We start from the raw sequence: 26,649 nt of genomic DNA on the forward strand, positions 1-26,649 counted from the left end.
TCCCCAAGCTGCTTTTCCTTCAAGTGATACAATGAGGAAAAGATGTCAGATACGGGAGAGACCACAGAGAAACATTATTTCAGTCCATTGGTTTTCAGATTACAGCATCATGCAATAAATATTTGACTTTTCCTTTTCAGCACTGGGAAGGCAGGGCAGGAACATAATCAGCAATATCAGGAGAGTTTACTCAGTTCTAACCTGTAATTATTCTCTGCCTACACATCACAATATGTGATGCCACAGAGAGCTGAGGGGCTGGGAGGGGTTGTATTGCTTTGAGCTAAGAAGTAAAGGAGCTGCAAGTGGTTGTATTTCAGCTGGAGGGGATATGAGACTCTCCAGTGTAGCTCCAGGAGAATGCAGGACATATGAGCTATGTGTTACTTCATGTTTCAGACTGGTACGTTGAGGAGGGAGTGATGTATGCTCATACAAAATGATCTCCAGTTTCAAAGAAGTTTGCTTCAGTGTTTTACCTAAGTTTGGTACTTCAGGTGCTTGCATGACCTGTACAATGTTTGAAATAATCTAAAGCTGCAACCATGACATTTGTTTTCCATCTATCAAGAGAACTCATTTCTCTCTCCACAGATCGCTGCTTAGCTTTGTATATAACAAAGCTGCCCCAAACTGGCAAGGCTACTTTTATACGGTGCTGATGTTTGTTTGTGCCTGTCTTCAGACACTGATTATTCACCAGTATTTTCATATTTGCTTTGTAACTGGAATGAGGCTCAAAACAGCCATTGTTGGTGTAATTTATCGAAAGGTAGGTGTTTCTTTTAATATGTAACAATACTGTGACTACAAATATGTAATATTTGTGACTGTGAGAATGCATCACTTAAGTCTGAATAGTAAGCTAGGAGTCTCTGGTATGCTGATTCCTAACTCTTAATAGAAATAAGAGTATGTCTAATTTACAAATAAAAGCCTTTAAGCCAGGGCAGTTTTCTAATTTGCTACTTAACGTGCTTCTCACTGTCAAGTAAGAAAGCTTTCCTCATTTAGATTTGGGGTGTGCAGTGCTTCAGTTGGTGCAGAAATTACAGATGCATCTACATTTACAGCTTCATTTGGGATTTACCAGCAGTGCCATCTTAGAATAAGCTGGAGTGTTTTAGAAGGCTGTGGACTGATAGCTCTGTGTGAGAAAAATGTGTCACAAGAAATGAAGATTCCACTCCTTAACAGTAAAACAAAAGCACGTAACAAACCAAGTGAATGATACTCCCAAGCAATAAAACCACCACCCCTAACCCCAAAGTCTGCTTATTGACTTAAATTCTTTATATTAGCTTAAACCCAGCTGATTGATTCCAAGTGTACAACTTGCATTTTGTAGGACATACAGGGTAAGCAGAATACAAAGGAGGAAAATGATTGCATGAAATTTTAAAGAAGCAGTTCTGTAAAGGACTTGAATTCTGTGGAGAAAAAGCAGATGACTAAGTGTGTCCTCATGTTGTTTTGTTTTTTGTTTTTTTACCTACATGTAGGCACTTGTTATCACAAATTCTGCTAGGAAGACTTCTACTGTGGGTGAGATTGTGAATCTGATGTCTGTGGATGCTCAGAGATTCATGGAGTTGACTACTTATATAAACATGATTTGGTCTGCCCCTCTCCAGGTGATACTGGCACTGTACTTCCTGTGGCGGGTGAGCATTGAGTTGTTTCCTGTTTTGGCTTTGGCAAGCTGCTGCTTCCATGATTCTGTGACTACACACACTGGAGGGTTTGCAGCAGTGAGGGGAATGTGCTGGTTATTAAGAAGCCATTCAGAGCTGCTTTTGTCACTGCTGTCAGGAAGGAAGGCAGGAGGTTCTGAGTTCGCACATCTGAGTTCATTTGGGGAGGATGCAGAGGGGAACTATTATCTTTTGGGGAACTGCAGCACATAGAGTATCTCATTTGTCCCTCAATCTGAATTAAAGTGGTCTTGGCTTTGTGCTCAGAGTAACCATAGGAGATGTTTGCTGTTTCTTGTTCACACAGCACTGGGCTGACTTCTTCAGAAGAACAGTCAAATCAGCAAAAAGTGGAAACAGTTAAAACATGTGTGTGAATATTTAGAAAGAGATTGATCTACGTGTATTTTTATATGGGGGGTATATGTATATATGTTTGCTTCAAGAGTCAAAGTATATAGACATTAACCTAAACCCTTATTTGATCCTTCTCCCAAGCTGAAGACCTTGATTTTCTGTAATGTATGGTGATTTGAGCCAAGATTTAAAAAAAAAATAAAAATTGTTTGAATAAATACTTACAATTATGTACTTTTCAGAATTTAGGTCCTTCAGTGCTGGCAGGTGTAGCTGTCATGATCCTTCTGGTTCCAATAAATGCTGTGATAGCAATGAAGACAAAAACCTATCAGGTTAGCACCTCTATATAGTGCTTTTAAGAAATATCTATTCTTTGACTTGTTCCTGGAGGTTTTTCCTTTTATTTTTTTTCCCCATCCCTCTATCTATCCTTTAAAAAAGGGGAAGGGAAAAAAAGGTCAGAGGTATTGTATGTTCAGAATAAACAAACTCATGTATTTTTCAACCTTACAGCTTATCTGTACGTAATGGTCTAAAAACCTGCAGTAGCAGAAGATCAAGGTAGCACTTTAGGCAGCTTCATGAGATGTCCAGTGACTGAATTAGTATGAATTAGCTCAGTTTTTTAACTTGCCTAAGAACTGAAGTGCAAAGGTAAACTACTGTCTGCCTAATGAACCTAATGGCCATGAATGAAAGTACTCCTGTTTCCAGGATGTGTGGTTTTGGGGTTTTCTTTGTTTCCTGGTGAGATGAAGAAGTCTTAGTTGTTGGCTGTTTTTGATCCCTTGCCAATTTTATTTAGTGGGGATCAGTTTGTTACAGACAGTGAGCATAAGTAAGTGTAAACTCAAATTCAAGTATTCTACTGAGCTAAAACTACTTCCAACAGCCCCACCACGTGTGTTGTGGTACAGACTTCATTACTAGCTGAATTTACTGAATGTCAGAGGAGACTGATATGTCAAAGTGAAACCTTTTAGCTCTAGAAGTTCATTAAAACATTAAAACATAGCCCAGCATTGCCACAGCTGTCACTGGTCTGGGGTAGCTGTACCAGTGCTTTCTGCTGCCTGTGCTGACTCAACAGCAGTTCAGCTTTGCACTGCCCTCATCACAGTATTTTAGGAAGATGGAAACTTAAGAATGGCTGAATAGAAAGCTTTTTGCCTTAGTACACTATCAGAAAGCCACTGATAGTGCTGAGAATGAAGCAAAATCAAATTTGGTCTAAGGTTAGATGCAAGCTGCACACTTTATATACACTGGCTTATTTTTTAACTGCATATTGTACCTGAGTCCCAGGTCTCCCTGTTGCAAGTTTAATCACACTTAAACCAGTGCCACACTAGTTTAGATCTTGATTTGGATTTGTAGTAATGTGAAGCATTCTTTTAATTGGTTTAAAACGTCTTGGTAATTCTGCATATTTGTTTATTCAGATAGTATCTCAGATTTCCTGCTTGGGAAGCTAGTAAGCTTTTGATGATAATGAGGTAAATTTGCCATTGCAAAATACAAAGCTCAGAACTTTGAGGTTCTGCCAAGTATTGTGCTCTGTTAATTATTTTTTGCAATGTTGTTTTTAGGTGGCTCAAATGAAGAGCAAAGACAACAGAATTAAGCTGATGAATGAAATTCTCAATGGGATTAAAGTTCTGAAACTTTATGCTTGGGAATTAGCCTTTAGAGAGAAGGTATTAAAGATCAGACAGAAAGAACTCCAAGTCCTAAAAAAATCTGCTTACCTTGCTGCAATGGCAACCTTCACTTGGGTTTGTGCTCCGTTTTTGGTAAGTGAAACAAGTCTAGAAGTCTTCTCTCCTTTTTGGGATTGTGCTTTCCAAGGTAGTACTTGAGGATTTCTTTTGGTTTGTTGTTTTAATGAGTTGAGCCAAAATGCCCTCCAGAATGGTGGGTCCTTGAACACTTAGGGTCCACTTCTCTATGGAAAGGCACTACTGTTTTCTTTGAAACTCAGTAACAGCCAAGTTTGATGTATTCTAGAAGTGTCAAAGTATCGGAAAATAAAAGCCTCCTCTGCATCTCCTCCTATTTTCAGTAGAGTACTTGAGGAATCTAAGATGAAATGTATGGTCAGATTTAGGAGAATAAAAAAAAAAAATCCCTTATTTCAAAGTGTTTCTGAGAGCAGCAGATCCTTACATAAGCGCTCCTGACTGGATGGGATGTTGTGCTCCAGGAGTGTTTCTGGCTGGGATTCTCCCAGCATCTGTGTAAGAACAATATGGAAGAGGCAAAACCATTGCGTAGCCTGAGATGGCTTCAAAATCTTACTTAAAAAAAATAACAATCCATGATATGCAAAGCATCCCTCCTGTGTTTGTGGTTAGCTTACATTTCAGCTACTACAAGGGAGAGAAGAGTGAGATCACATCAAAATTGCTTCAGACCCTGTTAGAACAAGGAGCCATTGCTCTTGTCTGCAGCAGCAATTAAAAGCCATGACTACATTAGGATAAAATATGTACTGTACCAGTTGAAGGTGTTTAAGTGTACTTTCCAGTCTCAGATTCCTTCCCTGCAAACATTTTTAGTGTTTACATTATGCTTGGGGCATGATGAAAGGCAGAGAAGCAGTGCCCTGGGTAGGAAGCATCGGCTGCATTCCTAAGTGAATGCTTTTCTAAAAGAAGTCCGAGATTATCTTAATATAAATACATTATTAAATGAAATTTCTAAATAAAACTCTGCAGGTGGACTCCCTGATGCTGTTCTGTGGAGGCTGAGAAGCCAGATTGGCAGATGTGCAGCTCTGTTCCAGCACACACAGGGCATGTGTGGCGCTGGCTCTGCAGGGCTTTGCCACTGGGGCACAACCCAAAGTACAAGGCTCCTCTTCAGCATTTTGTTTCCTGGCTTTCTGGGTTTTTTTTTTTTGCATGTTTTGAAGAAAAAAATATTGCAAGTGCCTACTTGAAACCACTTTTGAGATTGAAAACTTTTATTTCCTCTATTCCTGTTTCCAAGGCCATGGTTTTTAAAGACATTATTTAGTAACAGTGTTGGGGAACCGCTGACTTTGCAGTACCTCCCCTGCTGCTTTGTGTGCTGATAAGGGTGTATTTCAGACTAATTGCTGGTAACACAAGAGTGCAGACATGCTGCTTGTGAGGTTGTTCTTTGGACCCTGTCTTGTTTTTGATCTCCATGGGAGGGCTTTCTCCCTGGGATATGGTTGTCCAAACTAAGGGCTGTACAAACAAGCTACTGTGCAAGGCACAACTGAGTCAGCTGCTGCACCAAGAACAATACATCTTCACAGCAGTCAGGTTTTTTAACAGAAATACTGATGTCTTCAATGGCTGCTGTGCTTAGATGAGACTGTTCCTTAGGTGGAGAGCTCATTATTTCAAGTCTGTTAGGAGGTGGGGTGCCAGAGGATCATCTGCCTTGATTTCTTGTTTGAAGTGGCAGCCTGTGGGAAGAAGCTGCTGGATTTTGTGATATACTGAGGTGTGAGGGTATTATCATGGAAGAAAACACTATAAAGAGAATAGTTGTGAAAGCAAACACCTGCTTTTACTTAGTTTTAATTTTATTATTATTCAACAATAAATTTCCTACTTATTCCACACATTTAAAAAAATGAGTGTATGGATTTTTAGAATTATTTTTATCACTTATGATTCATGATAACAGTGGTTCAGTGTAATTTTCTTGTTCAGGATGAACCTGAAACAGTTCACAACAGAAAAGGCTTTGTCTGTGTAATGCAATAACATTTCAAGTTTCCTGTCCATGATAAAGCGGGCTGTATTTGGAAATCTAGGGTTGTGGTAGTTTCTACAAAATATAAAATAGGTTAGTATTGGGGTGCTTCTAACTCTTTTGTTGCTTGAGGAGTGTTTTAAAACTGAAAGAGATCAGGAAAAAAGACCAGTGGTAATTTCTCTACTTCCCTTCTCCTGCCATGTGACCACAAATAGCCTGGGACATTTGTAGTTTCACCGTTGCTGTGCGAGGAAAGTGAGCACTTCCCTCTTTTTAAAAAGAGGAGCCATCAAATTCTTTTTACAACAGCAGATTTTAGTCATATGTTTGTTTTGCAAAAAGAGTTGTCAGAAACAGAAAGTTATCAGAACATTCCTCTTTCTTTGATTAATAGTCTTCTGATTCCAGTTGTCACCTGTGTGCTTGTGACTTGGTGGCTTTAAGACATGACCCTCACTATGGCCTTTACACTTGGTTTCAGGTTGCCCTGTCCACGTTTGCTGTGTATGTCATGACAGACAAGAGGAATGTTTTGGATGCTCAGAAGGCCTTTGTTTCTCTGGCATTATTCAACATCCTCAGGTTTCCACTGAACATGCTTCCTATGGTCATCAGCAGCATTGTCGAAGTAAGACTTCAGTCATTAACAAATGTTCCTTGTGCAGAAGGAGGCCGTGGGTGGAAAGCTTACATTCCCCTGCTTAGAGAATGACCACTGGGGAAATGTGGCCACCTCTGGAAGGAACCTTGCAGTTCCTGTGTGTTAAGTGCTGTGCTAGTGAAATAGTCCCAGCTGTGGTAGGTTGTTGTTCCTTATATCACCCATAACTTCCTGGGGGTTGGGAAGTGAAAGGTTGGCTACCCAAGCAACTATGCAATGAATTTAAGAGGGATTAGGAGTGCATAATAATGATATAATGTGTATGGGACACAAAACAGTGAGCACTTAAATGTAATGAGCAGAGTATAAATAGTTTTGTATCCTTTTCCATGCAGGCCAGTGTCTCCTTGAAGCGCCTCAGGGTGTTCCTGTCTCACGAAGAGTTAGACCCAGACAGCATAGTCAGGGGTCCCATCAAAGAGGGTGAGTTTCTTTGCATCTTGCAGCTCAATGTCTGTAGGTTTTGGCTGGTTTCTTTTGCTTTCTAAAACAAATTTGCCGCATTTTTGGTGGGTTTTGCTGATAAATTTGAGCCAGAAAACAGAGAGGGGAGTTCGTAAAATGAAAATTATATAAAGGTTCTTCTTCCTTCTCAGTTTCTTTCCTCTCCACGACTGATTTTGCAGTGCTGGAGATATGCAGCTGACTTAGTTGGTATCTCTGTGTGGCTGACATTCATGTACCTCCTGGTTCCTGAGTAAGGGTAACCTCGGTAACCTCTGCTGTCTTGCTAAATTTGGTAAAAGCAGAACACAAGTTTTTGGCAAGCAGTGGGTTGTTGTTCTTCTGAAAAAGTAGCTTTATATCTCTGCCTGTGTGTGTTTGGATTGACTTTGGATTGTGAGCATGCAATTTAGCTGCTTGCATTGGTACTTTTATAAATATGAGCTTTCTCTTTGCAGCTGAAGGATGTATTGTTGTGAAGAATGCAACGTTTAGCTGGGCCAAAACTGATCCTCCGTTGCTGAGCAGGTAAAGATTCATGCCCTTTATTCCACTCTGTAATCTTGATGCATCATAAATGATCTATATTTGAATTATAAAGTACTTACAGAGAAGAGTTTGTTTCTATGAAGGAAGAGAACAAATAACATCAGTTCTGTATATTTTTTTTTAAATTGTGGCTTTATGAACTAGAGGGATTTACAATTAATTGCATTTATGGAATGCTTAAAGGGAGGTAGCAAGAGATGTAGGGATCAAGGAGGAGAGAGCTGCAGGGATTTCAGGCTCTGGCTCTGTGCTGCAGATGGGCTGAGCTCCATCTAGAGGATGCAGCCAGGTCAGCCCCTTGCAGCCAGCTCTGCTCTGTTTTACAGCCTGGTTCTCACTGTACTCTGCTGTCCTTGACCCTGGGCTGCAGGAAGCAAACAGTGATGCAGCTACAAGCTGTGTCTTCCCTGTGCCCTGTTCCCTTCTTTAACTTTGGCTGCTTTTTCTTGGGCCTTAAATGGCAAATTCTTTGGGACAAAATTACATTTATTTATTTATTTAAATTTACATTATTTATTTACATTACATTACGCTAATTTATTTATTTATTTTATTTACACTTTGTTTATAGAACACTTCAGAGAAATCTTGGCAAGACTGGGCCACATTTTTTTCCTTTCTATTTTCTTCCCCTTTTGACTAATTACATATTAAGATTATGTTCTAAGTAGGAGGAGAACTAGGTGCTTTCTGAGTGAGAGGTTTGAGTTTTCAAACAGTTCCAGTTCCAGTGCTGAGTCAGTATTTGCAGTGGGTGTTCACATTGCACCTGGTTTTAGATGGGCAGTTCAATTGACTGTTTTAACTATTGGGGTGTGCCAGAAAGCAAGGCTGAATTATGTGCACTTTATTTCAGCATTAATTTCACTGTTCCTGAAGGCTCCTTGGTGGCTGTTGTTGGTCAAGTTGGCTGTGGAAAATCTTCACTGCTGTCTGCATTACTGGGGGAGATGGACAAAAAGGAAGGCTACGTGGCTGTCAAGGTGTGACATGTCTGGAGAGCTGTTCAGCTATTTGTGGGTATTGCCAGGGGGATTCTAGATTTCCAAGTGTGAAGAGGGAAGAGACAGCCTTTCAGATGAATGCACTTCTTAGCTTGCTTTCCTGGCAAACCATGTATATGCCTTAGCCTGCACTCTATAATTGCCTGTCAAGCCTTGACCCAACAGCATCCAAATCTGTTGGTGTCAGATTTAGCCAAATAAAACAATGGAGCACTGAAAGAGGAGTGTTCTGATGAGTCTTGTAAGCAGCTGGGTATGATATGGGGAGGCCCTGTTATGTATTCTCTGTGGAAGAGCAGTGTGGGGCTCTACCTCCCCAGACATCAGAGATTTACAAGGAGAGAAGGGTGCACCCAGACACCTGAACATGGGAAAAGCTGCTGTTGCAGTTTGTTCTTTCTTAGACATCAGAGCTGCACAGAGCTAATAGAGAAAAAATAACCTGGAAAGAAAATTACTTTAAGAGCAAAACAAATCTGTTGCATTTAAAAGTCTGTAGGTTTGGCCACCTTCAAAACTGTTGGGGAAAAACAAACGAGTTGAGATCTGTATCACTAATTATTAGTGCAGAAAGAGAAGGCAGAACTGACACTCAAAGGAAAATACTCTGCATTATCTCAGTCTCCTCCTTTGAAGTGACTTTTATATGAAAACTGCTTCCTCTGCTTTCTGCAGAAAGCTCTTGGCAGGGGTGCATTTGTTAAACACTTGCATTCCAGATTAGACTCTTTTGTGCAAAACATAATTTATAATTATATGAAAGAAGTAATGACTTTTGACATGCAGTAATTGTGCAAACATTCTCTAAACAAATGTTTCCTCCAGGTTTATGTTAATCGTATTTTGTTTGAAGTCCTTTATTTTCCATCAATGCAGTTTGTTACATTCACTTGTAGAGAGGATTATAAAAATAACATTTTGGAGGAGGCAGGAGCCCAAGAACTACTTTGTTTGGAAATGACCGTAGGTAATTTGTGAGGTGATTAACACTGCCTGCCTCACAAAGCCCTGCTGTGCCTTGACTCTCTCTGCAGACTCTTAGCTTAAAGTACTGAACTTAAATTTTCTTGCAGGGCTCTGTAGCCTACGTTCCTCAGCAAGCCTGGGTCCAGAATGCAACTCTGGAAGATAACATTATCTTTGGAAGGGAGATGAATGAGAGCCGGTACAAACGTGTGATTGAGGCTTGTGCTCTGGTGCCTGATGTAGAGATTCTTCCTTCAGGAGACAAAACAGAAATAGGAGAAAAGGTATTTCACTGCCCACTCCATCATAACAGTGCTATTGCTTGTAGTTAAGGCTGTGTGACTCTTAGTTTACGTTATCTTGAAGCTGTATTGAATTTAAAACATTCAGAGCAGAAATCCTCTGGAACAAGAGGCAGATTTGAACAGTGTGTTTTCCTTCTCTTTAAGCCTCAAAGGGGAGGAAACCTGACCTCAATTACAAATATAAAACCGTCTTGTTGACAGTTTTCAATTGTCTCTAGGTTGCCACAGTTATAGAGTAGAAGAATATATAGAAACAGGAAGAGAAAAATCTGAACACGGCAGTTTCATTAAAAACAAGCAAATGCCCCTCCAAGGCTGCCAGAAAACCCAAATCACAGTCCACAAAAAACAACCATCACCCCAAATCTGTCCCTTGGTTACCAGAGGGAGGTGTGGGGTTTGGAAAGGCTGTGCAGGAGCCGGTGTCCCTGCAGCAGGAGCTCCAGGGTGTGTGTGAGGCTGCTGGGGGCTCTCTGAGCCGCTGCTCTGGCTGGGTGCAGGGCCTGCAGCTCCCAGCTGGCCACAGAACTGACAGCCCCACATGCACTAAAGCTGCAGCTTTATCTTCCTGGTTGCTCAGCAGGACAGTCACATTCTACACTGTGAACAGCTTGTCTCTTAGGTCAGAGGCAGCACTGCAGAAATACAGCTGAGAAGAAAAGTAGCCTCTGAATGTACAGAGTTAGGTAGGCCAGGTTAATTAGGCTAATTGCTTTACAAGACTAGCAAACATTATTTCTTTTTGGCTAGCCCTTCACTGACAGTGAGAACAGAAGAGATGTGCTTCCTTGCAAGAGGATTGTGACTGCTTATGTTACTGTGGTAGTGAAATTATTTGTGGAGATGTTTCATGCAATGTTGAAATTCCTCGAATTTAACCACTTATGACTTTCATAAACTGTAGCAAGACATCTTCTTTCAGCTGTTAATAAAGGATCATGTTTTCCTGTTTCCCCAGGGTGTGAATTTGTCTGGAGGACAGAAACAGCGAGTCAGTCTTGCTCGGGCAGTTTACTGCAATGCAGATGTCTATTTACTTGATGATCCTTTATCAGCTGTTGATGCTCATGTTGGGAAACACATTTTTGAAAAAGTTATTGGACCAAAAGGAATCCTGAAAAATAAAGTACGTTATAAGAATGCTTTTTCTTGGCTGAGTTCAAATGATTCCAAGTTTGTCAAGTTGCAGATTTAGACTTCTGTTTCTAACATCTGAAAAATGAAAAGATCCTTCTGCAATTTTTAGAGGGCTTTTATAAAGCACTGACATTTTTGTAGTGAAAGGTGCTTTGGTTTCTGTAATTCAAAATTATTGGATGGAAAAATCAAGACAATGTTCTCTTAAAGTGCTGCATGCCTGTCCCTCATTACTATTCTCTTATACACAGAATTCAAGCAGTTAAGAGCAGTAGTCCAACCATGGAATTCATTAGTCTGAGATGACAGAAACCCTTTCTTTTTCCTTTGCCTTTTAGACTCGGGTTTTGGTAACCCATGCAATCAACTATCTGCCTCAGATGGATACAATTCTGGTAATGACTGATGGAGAAATCTCTGAGATGGGCTCTTACCAGGAGCTGCTGGAGCAAGATGGGGCTTTTGCTGAGTTTCTTCGTACATATGCTAATGCTGAACAAACCATGGAGAACAGTGGTAAGCTCACAAATAAACTCTTGATGTCTCTTATGTTAATAAGGGAGTCTTGTTACAGGAAAAACAGTGGTACTGGTAGGAAAGTTAAAAGAAATTACTATTTTTGTGATTGCCTGTATAGGTAGAGGTGCTTATTTCTTGAGAGTGTTGAAGGTTGTGAGGTTAAACATATATTCTTAAAAAAGGTAAACCTGTAACAGATCTGTAGTAAAATTTCCTCTCAGTGCAAAATTCAGATGGTAGTGAGACTGCAGAAAGGCCAGCTGGGGTTTATACACCTTTCTTGTCTCTTTTAAGATGTGTCTTATTCCTAATTCCTTTGGGGATGGGGAGGAGGAGGAAGCAGCTCAGTGTTCCAGCAGTTATCCTTGACTCCTGCTTCTGCTTTACAAAACAGCTATAGAGCTGCACTGGTACAGGAGTACACTTCAGATTTGTTTTTCTTTTATCTACAGACAGTTGCAGTATTGGATTCCAATAGGGAAACTTAGTTTTTGCCTGTTTTCTTCACTGGGTTGCCTGTGGTGATTTCCTGCACTCCTGCTGAGAAGTGCAAGGGGTGCCTGCACTGGTGGCTGGGGTTAAATTGGTGACATGAGTTTGGGAGCAGATGCTGAGTGCTGCAGAGAAGGCTTTGGGAACAAGAAGGGGCCTGATCCTGCTTTTTGCTTCGTCTTCCATTTGGAAAACCTTGGTCCCTTCCCATTCCCTAGAGGGAACAGAGAGGTGTTTTTTGGTATGCTGCTCATGCGTCCATCACTGGCAAAGTGGAAATGGTGCCACGTTTACCTGCACTGATGCAGCTGGGAAGTGTTAAAGATGTGTTGAAGAGCTTCCCTTGGCAAGGAGCTGCTCCTGGTGCTCCTGTCAGAGTTGCCTTTGGGAGGTCTGTGATGGTCTGCCTTGTTCTCTGAAGCTCTGCGAGCCAGGCTGGCACCAGACTGCCCCTGGAGTCTGAGTGGGCAGGGTTTGTGCCTGCCTGTGCAAGGGAGCATCTTCTCCTGGCTCCCTCTTCCAAGCAGTTGGATTTGGGATAATCTGTCATCTCAAAGTTCAAGCTCAGGCTGCCCTGCTGTGGGCTGGCATTCCTCTTGGAAAGGTCTCATGGTAGTCCCAGCTGTGGCTCTGCAGACTGGGGTGCTGGTTTGGGTGGATGCTCTAAGCAGCAAATACTGCATGGGTGGGTGTCTCACTGTGGAAAGCACTGTGGGAAGAGATTCTTGGGGGAGCAGAATCAGGTTAACTTCTGTGTATTTTCTGTAGGTGTTTCTGTAGCTCCCTCAGGCACAGCTGGACTTGTTGCACTCTTCAGCATATGCTAACTGCTTCCCTAGGCAGTTACAAGTTAACTTCAATATGAAGATTTGCCTCATTTAATAGCCTTGTTCTTTAAGTCTTTGTCTCCTCCCATTTTCAAATGTGGAAAAGTAGGTTTTGAAATCTGTTTCATTAAATTAAATTACTTTATTTTTCCATTTAATTACTGAATTTTCTTTTGGAAAGTGAGCCAGTGCTTTATCTTCTGCCATGATTCTCTACAGTTTTCTAGTAAGAGGCTCTTCTTTCTTCAGTACCACCCTGGTGATCTGGAGGGGATTGCTGTATCACAGGGTTGGTCTATTTGCAGCAAATTTGTTCATCAGTTCTAGTCAAATGATCTTCTGCCAGTGGTAAAAAGTGAAAAGTAGAGGCATTGTTTGTCTGATTCATAGGAATAATATTCATGTTTATTGAATGTGTAAAAGGTCACAATTGCTGAGAATCACAGGCTCTTGGATGAGCACAGTAGTCTGTGATGGGAATCAGATGGAGTTGGCTGGAGGGTATCTGCACACCCACTTTTAAAGGGAGGCTCCCTTATGTCTGAAGCTCTGTGTTGGCAGCCTGAGAGCACAGTGGGTTGGTGCTTTCTGGCTGGAATACATCTGCTGCTCCAAGGGTGGGAAAGCTTCCCCTCCTACCCAGCCCCTGAGGTTTGGCTGCAGCTCTGGTCCCTGTTGCCTCCCAGTCTTCCTCTCCCTTTGGGATTCCTGAGGGTTACCTCTGCCTGTGTGCTGTGCTGCTGCCTTTCCCAGCCTCAGCTTCATGGGGTTTCATCTCTGTGTGGGAAAACTGTGCTTGTGGCTTGGGATTAAAAATAGGTCTGTTTCAGCAAATTTGATCCTGCCTTGGGTTTTGTGGTTTAGGTTATTCTACTTGGATGTGAAGCTGTAAAGATTGAAAATGGTAGAGTGTGTTCTGGAAAAAAGTTTAATTATATATGCTTTTAGAGTCAGATCCTTCATTAGAAGGACCGATCCAACCTCTGGAAGCAGGTAACTGTTTGCCATGTGGCTGTTTATTAGTGCTTGGCTTAGAGAAATATGAGTAGCTGCAGTTTATTTACAAGAGACTGAGTCACTGTTGGGAGAATTTTATCTGTGCAGTAGAAGGTATTTGCATGGTTTGCATGTCCTTAGTTGTGTGAGCTGCAGCAGTTGGTGTGTGGCAGCTTGTAGGTAACTCAGCAGCAACAATTCTGTATCTCAGAGGCTTCCATGAGGAAACTTTAAAGACACCCTGGACCTAGAAAATAGTGAATGTACCAAGAGAAGTGTCATTCAGGATTGAGCCCTGAGGGACCTTTTGTTCTCAAATGTGTATTCACTATTTACAGTTGTTCCCTTTTATACTTTCTGGGTACTTTTATCAGCACAATCCTCAATAGTGGGCTCATGCCCTAAGTGTATATGTCAGATTTACTATGGCAGTCTTGAGCATTTTTTTATTCTCAGGGCTAAATGCAGTATAAGCAAGAAATCTTTGTAGCCTACAACATGAAATCAAATTTGAGCTTTTAGGGAAGGATAGTTTGTTTGTGATTTTGTTTTCTTCAGCAATGTTCTAAAGCAGTATGTTGCAGGAATGCTTGCTGTTTTTCATTTTGGGAACCTTTCTAAACAAATGCTGTCAAGTGTTTAAAATAACCAGCAGTCCCATCTTGGTTTGATCTTATTCACATAAATAAGAACTAAATAATTGAACTTTTTCACATTTTCTGCTTTTTGTCTTTTCAAGACCATGCTGAACAATTTATCTTTGAGTTTTCAAAGTAATGAACCGATACTCAGTTTGCAGACACAGAAGGGAAAGCAGTCCACCCTTAATGTGTTGATGATCTGGTTTATGCATATATTTTGCATTCATATAAAAATATGAAAATGTTAGATCTACACATGCTTTCCTGAATATCTTTTTGAATGTATTGAGGTCAGTATCTTTGCATAAACTATCCATAGATCCTTCAAAAAAGCAAAATTCTTTGTTGCAGGTTCTGAATTAACTTTCATACATGAAAATAGAGTTCCATGTACTGACAGGTAACCTTTTAGGAGCCAGACATTTGTTTTTTAGAAGGAAAATTGTCGTAACCTGAACCTAGAAGTCCTAGAAGTTTTACTGCTCATGGCACTGTATTACACTGAATTAAATTGCTCAGAAAAGGCTAATATTTCAAGCTGACAGGTTTTCTGGAGTGTTTTAGACACTTTTTTAGTGTGTTCTGTGTCTTGGTACAAGTGGAATGTTGTGGGATAACAATTCATGGAAAGATTTCTTGCTTAAAGTCATCTGATTCCTGCAGTTGCCTAAAAAAACCAGGCTTTTGCCCATTTCTTCTTGCTCAACTTTACAGGAAGACTCAAAGTTACTAGCACATGCCTGCTGTTCTTACAGCTTCACTCCATCATTTACAGAATGTCTTCTCATTGCATTTTAAAATAAAAATAACTTATAACTAACTACGTAGAGGCTGTGGTTTTGAAAAGGAGTGGCTGGAGTGTGGGGTTTGTTTCCATGGAGTGGGTCACATGTGACTTGGTATTGCATGCTTGAACATAAAATATGTCCTCATAATTATATTGCATTACTACTGACCTACATTGGCTCAAAAAAGAAATGTTCACTGTCTTGGCAAATTAACCCTGTTGGGGGTTTTAGGGAACTAAACTGATTTGTTCACAGGGTCAATTTTCTGTTATTATCTGTAGACTTGTGCTCCCCTCTTTGCACATTAAGACTGCCACTGGCAATTGGGATTGAAATGCAATGCCTATGTCTCTTTGCCTAACCATTTTCATGTTTACTTTTACCTTTTCACCCTCTCAGATACAAACAGTCCATCTGCAAAGGAAGGCAAGCCTATAGAAAATGGAGTCCTTGTGAATGAAGCTCCTGGAAAGTTGATGCATAGGTGTGTGTTCTTTATTTTTTTTGCTTTTGCCCCCCATTCCTTCAGTCCAGTCACTCATATGTGGATAAACAGTAATTTGATGGTTATGGTATTTGGTAGAGGAAAATATATCATGCTGGATCCAGCAGCCTGAGCAAGGCCAAGCTGGTGCTGCTCTGTGGCTCCAGGTGGAGCAGCAGGAGGTGCTTCAGCAGGCACCTGGGGCACCCACACAAACACAGCACCACGGGGCATCACCCAGGCCCCTCTCTGGCTGAGCAGGGCCAGCTTTGCTGCTGGGAATATGTTAGGTGTGTCCTCTCAAGGTGGATCTCTGCACTGGCTGGCTCAGTCCCTCAGTGTGCCCCTGGTTCCCAGTTGCTGGCACGTGGAATTTGAGCCTCTGGGGCTGCTCCCCACTCCAGGCTGGTACAGCCTGCTGCACATTCATGTCTGCACACACAGCTCTCATGATATTCTTTCTATGTGAAGAAACTCTTGTGTAGTAGCAAGATATTGTGGTTTGGCTTGTATAAAATGGAGGGTGTTTTATTGGCTAGTCCAGCTTTTGTGTGTGTTCCCAAGGCTTCTGCACTTGACTGCTGTCAGATGGGATGAAGTTCCAAGTGAACCTTTAGTCTGACCTAATGCAGCTACTATTGTGCTTGCAATCACTCTGATTATACCTTTCCAAAACCATCTCCTAGTCTCTGCCTTATTCTTATGGTACTCTAGAGACCATTTATTTCTGGAAGCTGATGAGTGCCTGGGAGTTAAATGGCCTGTTTTGAGGGGACTGCAGGTACCCCTTTTGCTCTCCAGCAGCTGCTGGGCTGATGATGAGGTTTGGAAAAGCTGGTCTTGATGGTCACAAAGAATTTTCCTTTCTGGTGTGTGATTGCAACCAAGACTTCTTTATCTGGTGACTCAGTTTCTTGCCCCTGAACATGGGTATTTGGGACCTGAATGCCATCAAGGGGGGGTTAGGACACTGCACTGAGGGGACGGGGGGGCTGGAGGAATCTCTGGCCCCTGATGGCAGGTTAGGACATCTCCTAGGAGTGTAAACCTCTGACTTGGAGCTGTGGACTGTCAAAGCCTAGTTGTGAGGTAGCAGCACTTCTCCAATGTGAAGCTAAGATTAAAAAATGCATGTTTTCAAACAGGCAGCTGAGTAACTCTTCAACGTACAGCAGAGACACTGGGAAGCCACAGCACCAGAGCAGCACAGCAGAGCTGCAGAAGCCTCTTGCTGAGAAGAATTCCTGGAAACTGACGGAGGCCGACACAGCAAAGACCGGGAGGGTAAGGTCTCCAGTTCCCACTTCCTGTGCCCTCTTTCAATTTTGGAAAAATCTGCTTCAGTAGAAAATAGCTTCTGAAGACCACGTAACTGGTGTGAGAACAGGCTGAGTGAATTCTTGAACTTGCTGCTTTTTGTGTAATACTTGATGGAAGTGCCCTCTGCTCCCAAACCTGAGCCCCATGTTTACCTGTGGGAAGAATGTTGACACAAAATTTCTGTGTGGGATGATGGGCCTGACCACATCAAAGTGTAGAAGGAGAAATGAAAACCTTGCAGCTATTTCTTGAAGAGAGATTGTGACAAATTAGGTGACCTAATGAAAACTGCCCTTCAGTGTAAGGAGCTGCAATTGACTCAGATAATTTAAGCCAAGTTTCCACTGTAGACATAAGTATCTGATCTCAGGATAACCAGGGCTTTTTGAAAAGCCTGAGACTGAAGTTCCTGGGAAAATGGCAGTTACAGCTCCTAGCAATGTTGCTTGAATCCAAGCTTGGATTGCTTGTTGTTGGTTAAAGATAGCTCATAGGATACAAGCCATGTGGAGCAAGGGTTGGTTTAAAGGCTTTATAATCTTTTGGTACAGAGGGCCAGTAACTGGAACTCCTCTGTGAAGTGTTTGGCTCTGCTACTGATGCTCTGTGTTACTTCAGGCAGCTCCCTCCCTACTCCTCCCTTCCCCTGGATGACAAGGGAGGGATGATGTGTGCCTGCCCTGAGGGAATGTTGGATTTGGCATGTCTCCATAGAATGCTCTGCAGCATGTGTTCCCAGGCAGTGGCTCTCTGGAGTGCAGCTGCTGTGTTGTCATGGCCTCATGGAGGGATACTGACTTTAAATAGGTGTTGGAGAAGGGGGAGTTGCTGGTTTTGAAATTTTGATGCAAAATGAGTATTTCTTTTCTTCTGTCTTCAGGTAAAGGCATCAGTGTACTGGGAATACATGAAAGCCATTGGACTATTTATGTCTTTCTTGGCCATTTTCCTCTTTGTGTGTACTCATGTAGCCTCCTTGGCTTCCAACTACTGGCTGAGTCTATGGACAGATGATCCTGTTATCAATGGGACACAGCAGAACACAACTCTCAGACTGGGAGTATATGGAGCTCTGGGAATTTCTCAAGGTTTGCTTGGTCTTGTGTATTTTAAGATTTGCTAATTCAGTGTTTCTACTGTTCTTGGTGCCTGCAGCAGCATTTTGCTAAGGATTTGAGTTTGGGTTTTCATAGAAAAATAAAAAACTTGAATTAAAAAAAAACCAACCAGATCAACCCATACAATTACTCAGTTACAAAATGTGTTTTTCATTTAATTTGTAAATGAAATTTCTCAAAGTGAGAAGTGATTTTCTGGCTGATGAGCCAGAATTGTGGCAAAATGTCTGAACTCAGAAATGTCTCCTTGGCCTGTCAGCAGACTGTGCTGGCCTGGTCTGCAGGGGCAGTTTGTCACAGGAGGCTGTGGCTCTGCTGCCTCCCTGCAGCCCCAGCCTGGCTCAGCTGCCCTGGCTGGGGTTTGCTCCATCCAGGGCACTGTGGGGAGGCTGCTTCAGTGATGTTTTGTTTTCTGTCCTCTTTGTGGTTTAGAGTGTGTTTGCCATGAAACCAAACACCCCAAGTACCCCACTTCAGAACTGCCATGAAAATCCCACATTAAAAAACAAATGCCAAGTGCAAATTCAGTGATTTTTTTCTCAGAAAAAGTGTTCAAATATTACACTATTTTTTGAGAAGCAATGAAAGGAATGTGATGTTTTCACTGGTTTTATTTTTAACTGCTTGACTTATTTGCTGAAGTGAACCCTAGTTCTCAGGATTACTGTACTAGAGACATACTAATGCTAAATGGTGACAAAATGAGGAAAATATTTTGTGTGAGAGGTGGCAGCAGTTAATAATGAGTCTCCTTTTTTAGGTGTTTCTGTGTTTGGCTACTCAATGGTTGTGTCAATAGGAGGAATCTTTGCATCACGACACCTGCACCATAACCTGCTGCACAGTGTCCTCAGGTCTCCAATGAGCTTCTTTGACCGTACTCCCAGTGGGAACCTGGTGAACCGTTTCTCCAAGGAGATAGACACCATTGACTCTGCCATTCCACCCATCATCAAGATGTTCATGGGCTCCACATTTAATGTGATTGGGGCTTGTATCATCATTCTGCTGACCACACCTATAGCTGCTGTCATTATCCCACCCCTGGGACTTTTCTACTTTTTTGTGCAGGTAAAGGGTTTTACCTGGAGGAACCAGGACCAGCAGTCACATCCTGTGTTATTTCATACAGTTCTTACCCTGCAAGGATAAGGAAGGATTTTAATGTGTTGGATTTGAGTCATACTTGACTGACTGTGCTTTGCATGGTTTACTGATAATCTGACCTTAGCACAGCATTTCCTTCCTTTGTCAAGTGTAAAATGATTTCTGTGAAGAAGTTAATCCTTTAATACCTACTTTCTAAAAATGCCATTAGATTTTGTGGCAAATTTTGCACAGCTTGTTGCTCAGAGTCCAAATACAGAAAACACTGGCTTTTCCAAAAGTTCTGTCCAAACATTAGAGTAGCCTTTAGAGGGGGATGAGTGTATATTGCTCATGTGCCTGTTTCATCAGAATATTGTCTACAGAGCAAGAGAGTGGATGGCAGCCTTTCACTCCTGTCCTGTGTGGGCAGGATGTGCTTGCTTCACTCTGGCTTTACTCCTAGAAACTGGTGGAGCCAGCACTGATCAAAGAGAAGCAGCTGGGGTTTGATTTTGGCTCTTGAATTTGTAAATCCTTTGGGCTCCTTTAGTAAAGCTTCAAGTGGCGATATGTGTGTTTTATACTGTTATACAATACTAAACTTGCTGATAAAAGAAAGAGCAGAAAATGGCTCTGGTATGAGATGGGCTGACTGGTGGTTGTTTAAAGTCAGCAGTGTGTACATAATGGTCCTTTAGGCCTAGAAATGTTGGAGAAGGTGTGTGTTCCCATGTGTGAGCTGGATCTCTGTCACTAACAGCCCAGATGGCAGGGCACTGTTTATGATTCCCCTTGTCTTTCCAGACACAGTCTGGATGTAACCATCATTGTCATACTCTGATTTGCAGAGATTTTATGTGGCCACCTCACGGCAGCTCAAGCGCCTCGAGTCTGTCAGTCGTTCTCCTGTGTATTCCCACTTCAACGAGACTCTCCTGGGAGTCAGCGTCATCCGAGCCTTTGAGGAGCAGAAACGTTTCATCAAGCAGAATGACATGAAGGTGGATGAGAATCAGAAAGCTTATTATCCAAGCATTATTGCAAACAGGTACCAGTGGGGCTGCAGTGTGGAACAGCAGTTACCTGGGGACGTGGATCTGCTGGCTGTGCTCCTTATCAGTCACAGCTTTGGCATGCTTGTCCAGGGCAGGGAATCCTGTGTGGGTAAATCCATTTCAGAGATGATTTGTTCAAACTTCTGCGATGAAATTAACATTACTTCTGAATCTCTCACCTTTCTGAGAGCTCCTGCCTTGCTTCTGGATTTTATTCTTTTAAAAGTTTTGATTTATTGATCCCTATGTTCAGAATGCAGTTGTAGTTAAGACAGGAATTTATGTACCTTAAAGACTCTTTAATTTTGGATGCCTCTAAGTTCACATGCTGCTGAAGCAGAACCTCACAGATCTTGTAGTGCCTGCATCACCAGCAGGACACACATGCCATATATTAATGTAACAAAAAAAAAAAGATGTGTGACAGACCCTTTGTTGTCCACATCCCCGATCTCTGTGGGTGAAGTACTAGAAAGATGTTTTTGTGCCTTGCAGGTGGCTGGCTGTCCGTCTGGAGTACGTGGGGAACTGCATTGTCCTGTTTGCAGCACTGTTTGCAGTGATTGCACGCAGCAAACTCAGCCCGGGGCTGGTTGGCCTCTCAGTGTCCTACTCACTGCAGGTAATTGGAATTTAGAAAATTTGAAGTTAGAAAATGCCTTTTCTAAAAAGATCAAAACCTCTGAATCAGACTGCACCAGAAAGTCAGAACCTTGATACGGCTCTGGATGGAAACCTAATATAGGGAACATAGAAAATAATTGCAAATAGTATCTGAGAAGATGTGGGAAGTTTCTTCTGTGCTTTCCCTGTGGGAGGGGATGTGGCCAAGGTCCGGTGCATCTTAAAGGCATTTAGGCTTTCATCCTGTCCAGCACTGATCAGCCAAGATCTTGCCTGTATTTATGCATTCCATGAAATTGCAATGCTTTGGTTGTTCCATGTTTTTCATTTAGTGCAGGTAACCTGTTTAGTGTAAACTGCTCTCTGACTTGTTTCCTCCTTGCAGATCACAGCGTACTTGAACTGGCTGGTTCGCATGTCATCCGACCTAGAAAACAACGTTGTTGCTGTTGAAAGAGTCAAAGAGTACTCTGAGATGGAGAAGGAGGTACATGGGGCTGTCCTCCACACTTGTGGAAACCAGTGCTCTGTTCTGAGGTCTCAGCTGGGGGTGTGCCTGTGCTGTGAGCTCAGGGGTGGGACAGGGCTGTGAGTGCCTGCCAGGGACGGGCTGGCTCTCAGTGGGAAGTTCCTGTTGGTGCTTTTGTGGTGTATCCACTGGTATTTACACACTGCTATTTAGGAAATGTGCTTTTATGTTCAAGGCTAAGCAGTAGGGCAGCACAAATGTTTTTGTTTCCTAAGTCTTTAAACGATATTTTTATTTGTTTCTCTTTTTGCACTCAATATGGGGAATAAAAAGGTTTTACTTTTTTTTTTTTTTTAATTCAAATCACATAACTCATTTAATCTGCAGTTATTCTCTTTATGGTTATGGAATTCCCTGGGGCTTCCCTTTGCCTTGCCTGTCACTTGAATCTGACCTGTCACTATTTTTGCAACCAAACATTATGAAGATCCTTCCTAGAATTTTTTTAAGTTCTGGTAGCAGACCAGTGTTTATACATGCAAAAGCTTTTTCATTTGGCAGTGGCAGTGAATGCAGTGGGGTGTGTTATTTCCTCTTTCACCTCTGTGGGAAGCTGAGGCAGCAGCTTTTTGCCAGCTTAGAGTGCTTTAGAGCACAGTCTCAGCTAAACTGCTTCTAGTTGCACGTGTGGCTGTCCCAGAGGTTTCCTCGCCCCACCATGGGGTGTACAGACAGATTGTCTGAATTTGTGCTGCCTGCATGATTCTGCCATTGGTAAGAGGAAGGTTTATCCAGCAAACAGGACCTGAGACAGCCAAGCCCTTGGCTACTCACATCATTTCATCTGTCTTGAGACAGCTCTCTCCCTCTCTTCTCATCACAGCTCCTTTTGCAAATTATCCCCTAAGAAGGATTTTTCTTAGTTGTAATCTGAGTCCTCGGAGCCCATGTTGGTTGCAGCAGGGGCTGATCAGAGGTGTTTGTGTGGCTCTTTCAGGCTGAGTGGAGGATTGAGCAGACAGCCCCAGCCAGTAGCTGGCCCGAGGAAGGGAAGGTGGAGTTCCGAGGCTATGGTTTACGCTACCGTGACGACTTGGACCTGGTTCTGAAAAACATCAATGTTACCATCAATGGGGGGGAAAAGGTAAGGACTGAATTCATGGAAGCATGTTGAGTTCACAGGTCTGTATGTGAAAGGAGAAGAGAGGTTTAAAAACCTGTACTGTTATGTGACTGGGGTTCTTAAGAACTAGAAAAGCTTCTGTGGAATCAGCCCTGTTAGCTGCAGATGTTGTGGCCTCTCAGCCTGCAAGATCTGCATCGTGGATAAAAGACATTTATGTGGGGCTGCCAAGTATCATTTGGCCTGGTTTCTTTGGGAGGTGAGGTTTATCCTGTCTTGTCTCCCCTTCCCAGGGAATTTTGCTAGTTTGCTTGCCATAAGCAAAGAGGAGTAGGTTACAGAGAGATTACATTAATTATAATATCAGGAAAATACTGTACAGTAAAGGGGGGGAGCCTCATCTAGTGAGGCAGCAGCTGCAAGATGAAGCTGCAGGAAAAAATGGGACTTCAGATTCTCTGGACCTGGCCAAGCTGATCTGTTTCTCCTCCTGCTTCCTTTCCCATGCACTCACACACGTCCCACCCCAGTCCTGTGTGGATTCTCTGATGTCTGTTAACAGTGTGATCTTGCACAGCAATATTACAAGTAGCTGTGATAGATCTACTCTCCAGCTTCCTTATTTTGTGGTAGCCAACTGAGCATTTGTTCTCTCCCAGGTGCACACTTTCTACCTACAAATATGGGCAGAATGCTACCTCAAGTGGTTAGAATGGGCAGATGGCAAGAAGTGTATCAGCCAAGCAAAGTAGCAATCTTTTATATTTGAAAAGAATTATAAAGACTTCAGTCTAACTGGGAAGTAAAACATACAGTGTGAAACTGAATGCTTTTGATGTGTGGATAACCCCAGAAGTATGACAATGTGTCAGTTTCACTTGGCAGTGCTTTAACTCTTTCCCAGAGTAAGTTGTTCTTGTATTTCTCCCCAACAGATAGGAATAGTTGGAAGAACAGGAGCTGGAAAATCCTCACTTACTTTGGGTTTGTTTCGGATTAATGAAGCAGCCGAAGGTGAAATTATCATTGATGGGATTAATATTGCAAAGATAGGGCTCCACGACTTGCGGTTCAAGATCACCATCATCCCTCAGGTAGGTGCAAAATCCTGCCACTACCACAACTCCTTGGCACTCCTTTTGCACTCCAGTGCTCTTTCCAGAAAGCACTGAGGAGAAAATTGTTATTCCTCTTCTGATCTATGAAATTTGGTCACTTCAGCTTGCTCTTTCATAGACTTGAAGCCAAGCTTTTTACAACTACAGACAGCTCAGCCTGAGTGGGAAGGGCTGATCCCAGCTGAACACTGGCTTGGAATCCCTTTGTGAACTGGGCACAAAGTGTGCTATCAGTGCTGTTCTTGCACAGAAACCTGTACATAACCATCCCAGTCTAGCCCAGCAGCTGTGGGTTTGATAGTCCTAAACTATTCCTATTTGGAAACACAGCTTTATGAGCAATGGATTTAGTCTCAAGTGTTTTTGTTCTTATTGTGCAGCCTTTATTGCCTGTTCTGATTCAAAGTAAGCCTATAAAATGTGCTGTTTTGAATTACCATTGCAGAACACTGGCAAAAACAAGTGAGCTCACAGTAAAAGGTTTTCTGCACCACCTCTTTTGGAAATCTGGGGGGAAACTCTTTCTCCTTTTGATTGTTTTGAATCAGTATTTACAAAGTAGTATTTCTCCCTGTCTGAGAAAGGAGAGAAAAAAAGAGTAATTTCATTGATACTGCAGCTGAAGATTTTTAAAATATTTACAGATTATTAATTCCCTAAGAAGTGAAAAGTTAACTGGTAGTCTCTGCTGACAGAAGGTTGGGCAGGGAGGGCCTCTTTTTTAGCCTAGAGGTCCAGTAAAAGGAAAGTTGGCTGGGGTTTGGGTGATTTGGTTTGTTTGTTTTGTTAGGTTTTTTTTTCTGAATTCATGAGTTACTGACTAATGGAAAGGTCTGGACTGCAAGAATCTGCAAAGGGAAAAGGTCAGGCCCCAAGAAGAGTAAGGAATAAGAGTGAGGGAGAAAACATTTTACTGGAAAAAGACGAGTCCTCACTCCTAAATTCAGTATGTTAGCTTGCTTGCAACTGCATCTGTACATGTTGTTTTCTTTTGTAATCTAAGAAATATTTTTGGAGCAGTTGCCATTTTCTGTGTATGTCAATTGCCCCTTTCCATGACCAGGATCCAGTATTGTTTTCTGGCTCTCTGCGTATGAATCTTGATCCTTTTGACCAACATTCTGATGAAGACATCTGGAGATCTTTGGAATTGGCTCACCTGAAGAACTTTGTATCATCCCTTCCTGATAAACTGAATCATGAATGTTCTGAGGGTGGTGAGAACCTCAGGTGGGTCAAAGAAATTGTGTGCTGAACTGAACCATAGTGTGCTTGTGAATGTTCTAATGCCCCAGCCTTGTTTGAGAATCTGGGGAGGCAGCTGGAGAATTCTTAATGTGTGACCAGGCAATCGACCAACTAGGTTTTATTCAACATGTTTTCAGCTCTTGAGTTTGGGAATTTCAAATAATTTAGGAACTACTTTGAATGTTGAGAGGTTTGTCAGCTTGGGCAGCCTTGGAAAGCATTTAAGCAGCAGCAGTTATTCTAAGGAAGCTGTTCACTTGCTATTTGCACCTTATCAGGGTTTTATATGTTCAGTTTGAAGACCATTTAAACCATTTAAAATCCAGTTCTCAACACTGCACTGATTCAGTGAATCAGCCTGCTGCAGTTATGCTGAAACCACTTGTATTCTCTTACTACACTGCCAGGGCCTCATTTGAGGGGGTGTAGTTTCAGATGCTGTTAGATATTCTGCAGGGAAATAGTTAGACCCAGCTTATCTTTAGAATAAGGAATTGAACAGGTTTCAAAATGAATACTAATAAATGCTCTAAACTTGTTCTGACTTTTGTCCCCACCTTCCCATCCCATCTGTGCAGTGTGGGACAGCGCCAGCTGGTGTGCCTGGCACGGGCTCTGCTCAGGAAGTCCAAAATCCTGGTTCTGGATGAAGCCACAGCTGCTGTTGATCTTGAAACAGATAAGCTCATACAGTCAACTATAAAGTCTCAATTTGAAGAATGTACTGTATTAACTATAGCACATCGTCTGAACACAATCATGGACTACACGAGGTAAAGTGATGCTGCTTTTATTGTGCTGACTGTGTGACCTGCCCTGTGCTCCACTTAAGTGGGAATCTGTGTGAGTTGGATGTTTCCTGGTTCGTTTTTAGGTGCCTCTGCACAGAGTTGGTGGAATTCCTGCTTTGAGTGGTAGGGTGTGTGTGTTCTGGCTGTGCTTGGCCTGGGGAGCTCCTCTTGTCCCTCTGTCACACTGCTGTTGTGCTGTTCCTGCCTGGGCAAACTGGGAAGGGGAGAGAGGCAAGGACAGGAGTCTGTTCCTGGATCTTGCTTTAATTTAAGCACAGACAGTGTAGGGAGTCCAAAGGGGCAGATCCTGCCCTCTCAAGTTTATTTGGTGTTTTGCTTTCCATCACTTCTGGTTATAGTTCATACAGCCTCCCTCATGCTTGGCTGCCTTGCTCAGGTATGGTTGAAAGCCAAGTTGTCTCATATTTCAGTTTTTGGCTCTCTTGTCCCTTTTATCACAGAATGGCAAAGTGACCAGTGGTAGGATTTCAGTGTACTTTTGGAGCCCTCTGTTTGTGCTGTCAGTAGTTACAGATGAGACAGAGGAGCACTGCCAGCAGGGGAACACCCAGCTCAGCCATGGCAGTGGTGACACCAGGCAGCAGCCAGGGGCATGGTGACCATCTCTGCAGTGCCTTGCCCTCTGTGGGGGAGCTGGAACAGGGTTTTAGCAGTGGGCACTGACTTGGTGGACTTCCTTGTGCCACTTGCGTGTTTTTGTTTGGCACAGAAGCTGTGTAACAGCAGTTGGTGTGGAGGGGTGTTAAGGGAAGGTTATCCCAGCTCTTGCAGGGTCTTACAGGCCCTCACACACTTTGACAAGAAGTGCTGCCAGCTCACTTCTGGCTGGCTCAGAGTGCAGGGTTGGTTGTCTCCTCTGCAGGAGATGGGTAACCATGTGCCACATGAACAGTCACCACACAGAACATCTGCAGAGAGGTGGGGAAGGACAGTGAGAACCTCAGCCTGTTCACACTCAGCACTGTCTTCACTTGCAAATAATGGTCATGCTGCAGTCTCTGTACACATATATCCATGTTCAATGGCTTTCTGGATCTTGTTGTGACCGTTTCTTCTTCTTTTCTTTCCCAT

At 42.5% G+C, this 26,649-nt stretch overlaps 1 protein-coding gene across 3 annotated transcripts in view; it reads left to right on the forward strand.

Annotated features, from left to right (window-relative positions):
* Nucleotides 1-26,649, forward strand: part of ABCC1 (ATP binding cassette subfamily C member 1 (ABCC1 blood group)) — a 46,128-nt gene that overhangs the window by 17,913 nt on the left and 1,566 nt on the right. For all 3 annotated transcript variants that reach the window (XM_086854098.1, XM_086854099.1, XM_086854100.1), the window contains exons 9-30: nucleotides 595-772; nucleotides 1,503-1,664; nucleotides 2,294-2,386; nucleotides 3,644-3,847; nucleotides 6,271-6,417; nucleotides 6,786-6,873; nucleotides 7,353-7,422; nucleotides 8,300-8,426; nucleotides 9,521-9,697; nucleotides 10,677-10,844; nucleotides 11,194-11,371; nucleotides 15,518-15,602; nucleotides 16,748-16,886; nucleotides 17,803-18,010; nucleotides 18,801-19,111; nucleotides 19,978-20,177; nucleotides 20,680-20,806; nucleotides 21,194-21,295; nucleotides 22,275-22,421; nucleotides 23,336-23,494; nucleotides 24,582-24,748; nucleotides 25,345-25,539. In XM_086854098.1, the coding sequence (XP_086710224.1) occupies nucleotides 595-772; nucleotides 1,503-1,664; nucleotides 2,294-2,386; nucleotides 3,644-3,847; nucleotides 6,271-6,417; nucleotides 6,786-6,873; nucleotides 7,353-7,422; nucleotides 8,300-8,426; nucleotides 9,521-9,697; nucleotides 10,677-10,844; nucleotides 11,194-11,371; nucleotides 15,518-15,602; nucleotides 16,748-16,886; nucleotides 17,803-18,010; nucleotides 18,801-19,111; nucleotides 19,978-20,177; nucleotides 20,680-20,806; nucleotides 21,194-21,295; nucleotides 22,275-22,421; nucleotides 23,336-23,494; nucleotides 24,582-24,748; nucleotides 25,345-25,539 (3,432 nt within the window). The remainder of the gene's footprint in view (nucleotides 1-594; nucleotides 773-1,502; nucleotides 1,665-2,293; nucleotides 2,387-3,643; nucleotides 3,848-6,270; nucleotides 6,418-6,785; nucleotides 6,874-7,352; nucleotides 7,423-8,299; nucleotides 8,427-9,520; nucleotides 9,698-10,676; nucleotides 10,845-11,193; nucleotides 11,372-15,517; nucleotides 15,603-16,747; nucleotides 16,887-17,802; nucleotides 18,011-18,800; nucleotides 19,112-19,977; nucleotides 20,178-20,679; nucleotides 20,807-21,193; nucleotides 21,296-22,274; nucleotides 22,422-23,335; nucleotides 23,495-24,581; nucleotides 24,749-25,344; nucleotides 25,540-26,649) is intronic.

This window comes from Cyanistes caeruleus, chromosome 17 (genome assembly GCF_971803275.1).
Source record: "Cyanistes caeruleus chromosome 17, bCyaCae1.hap1.1, whole genome shotgun sequence".
NCBI classification, from domain to species: Eukaryota; Metazoa; Chordata; class Aves; order Passeriformes; family Paridae; genus Cyanistes; species Cyanistes caeruleus.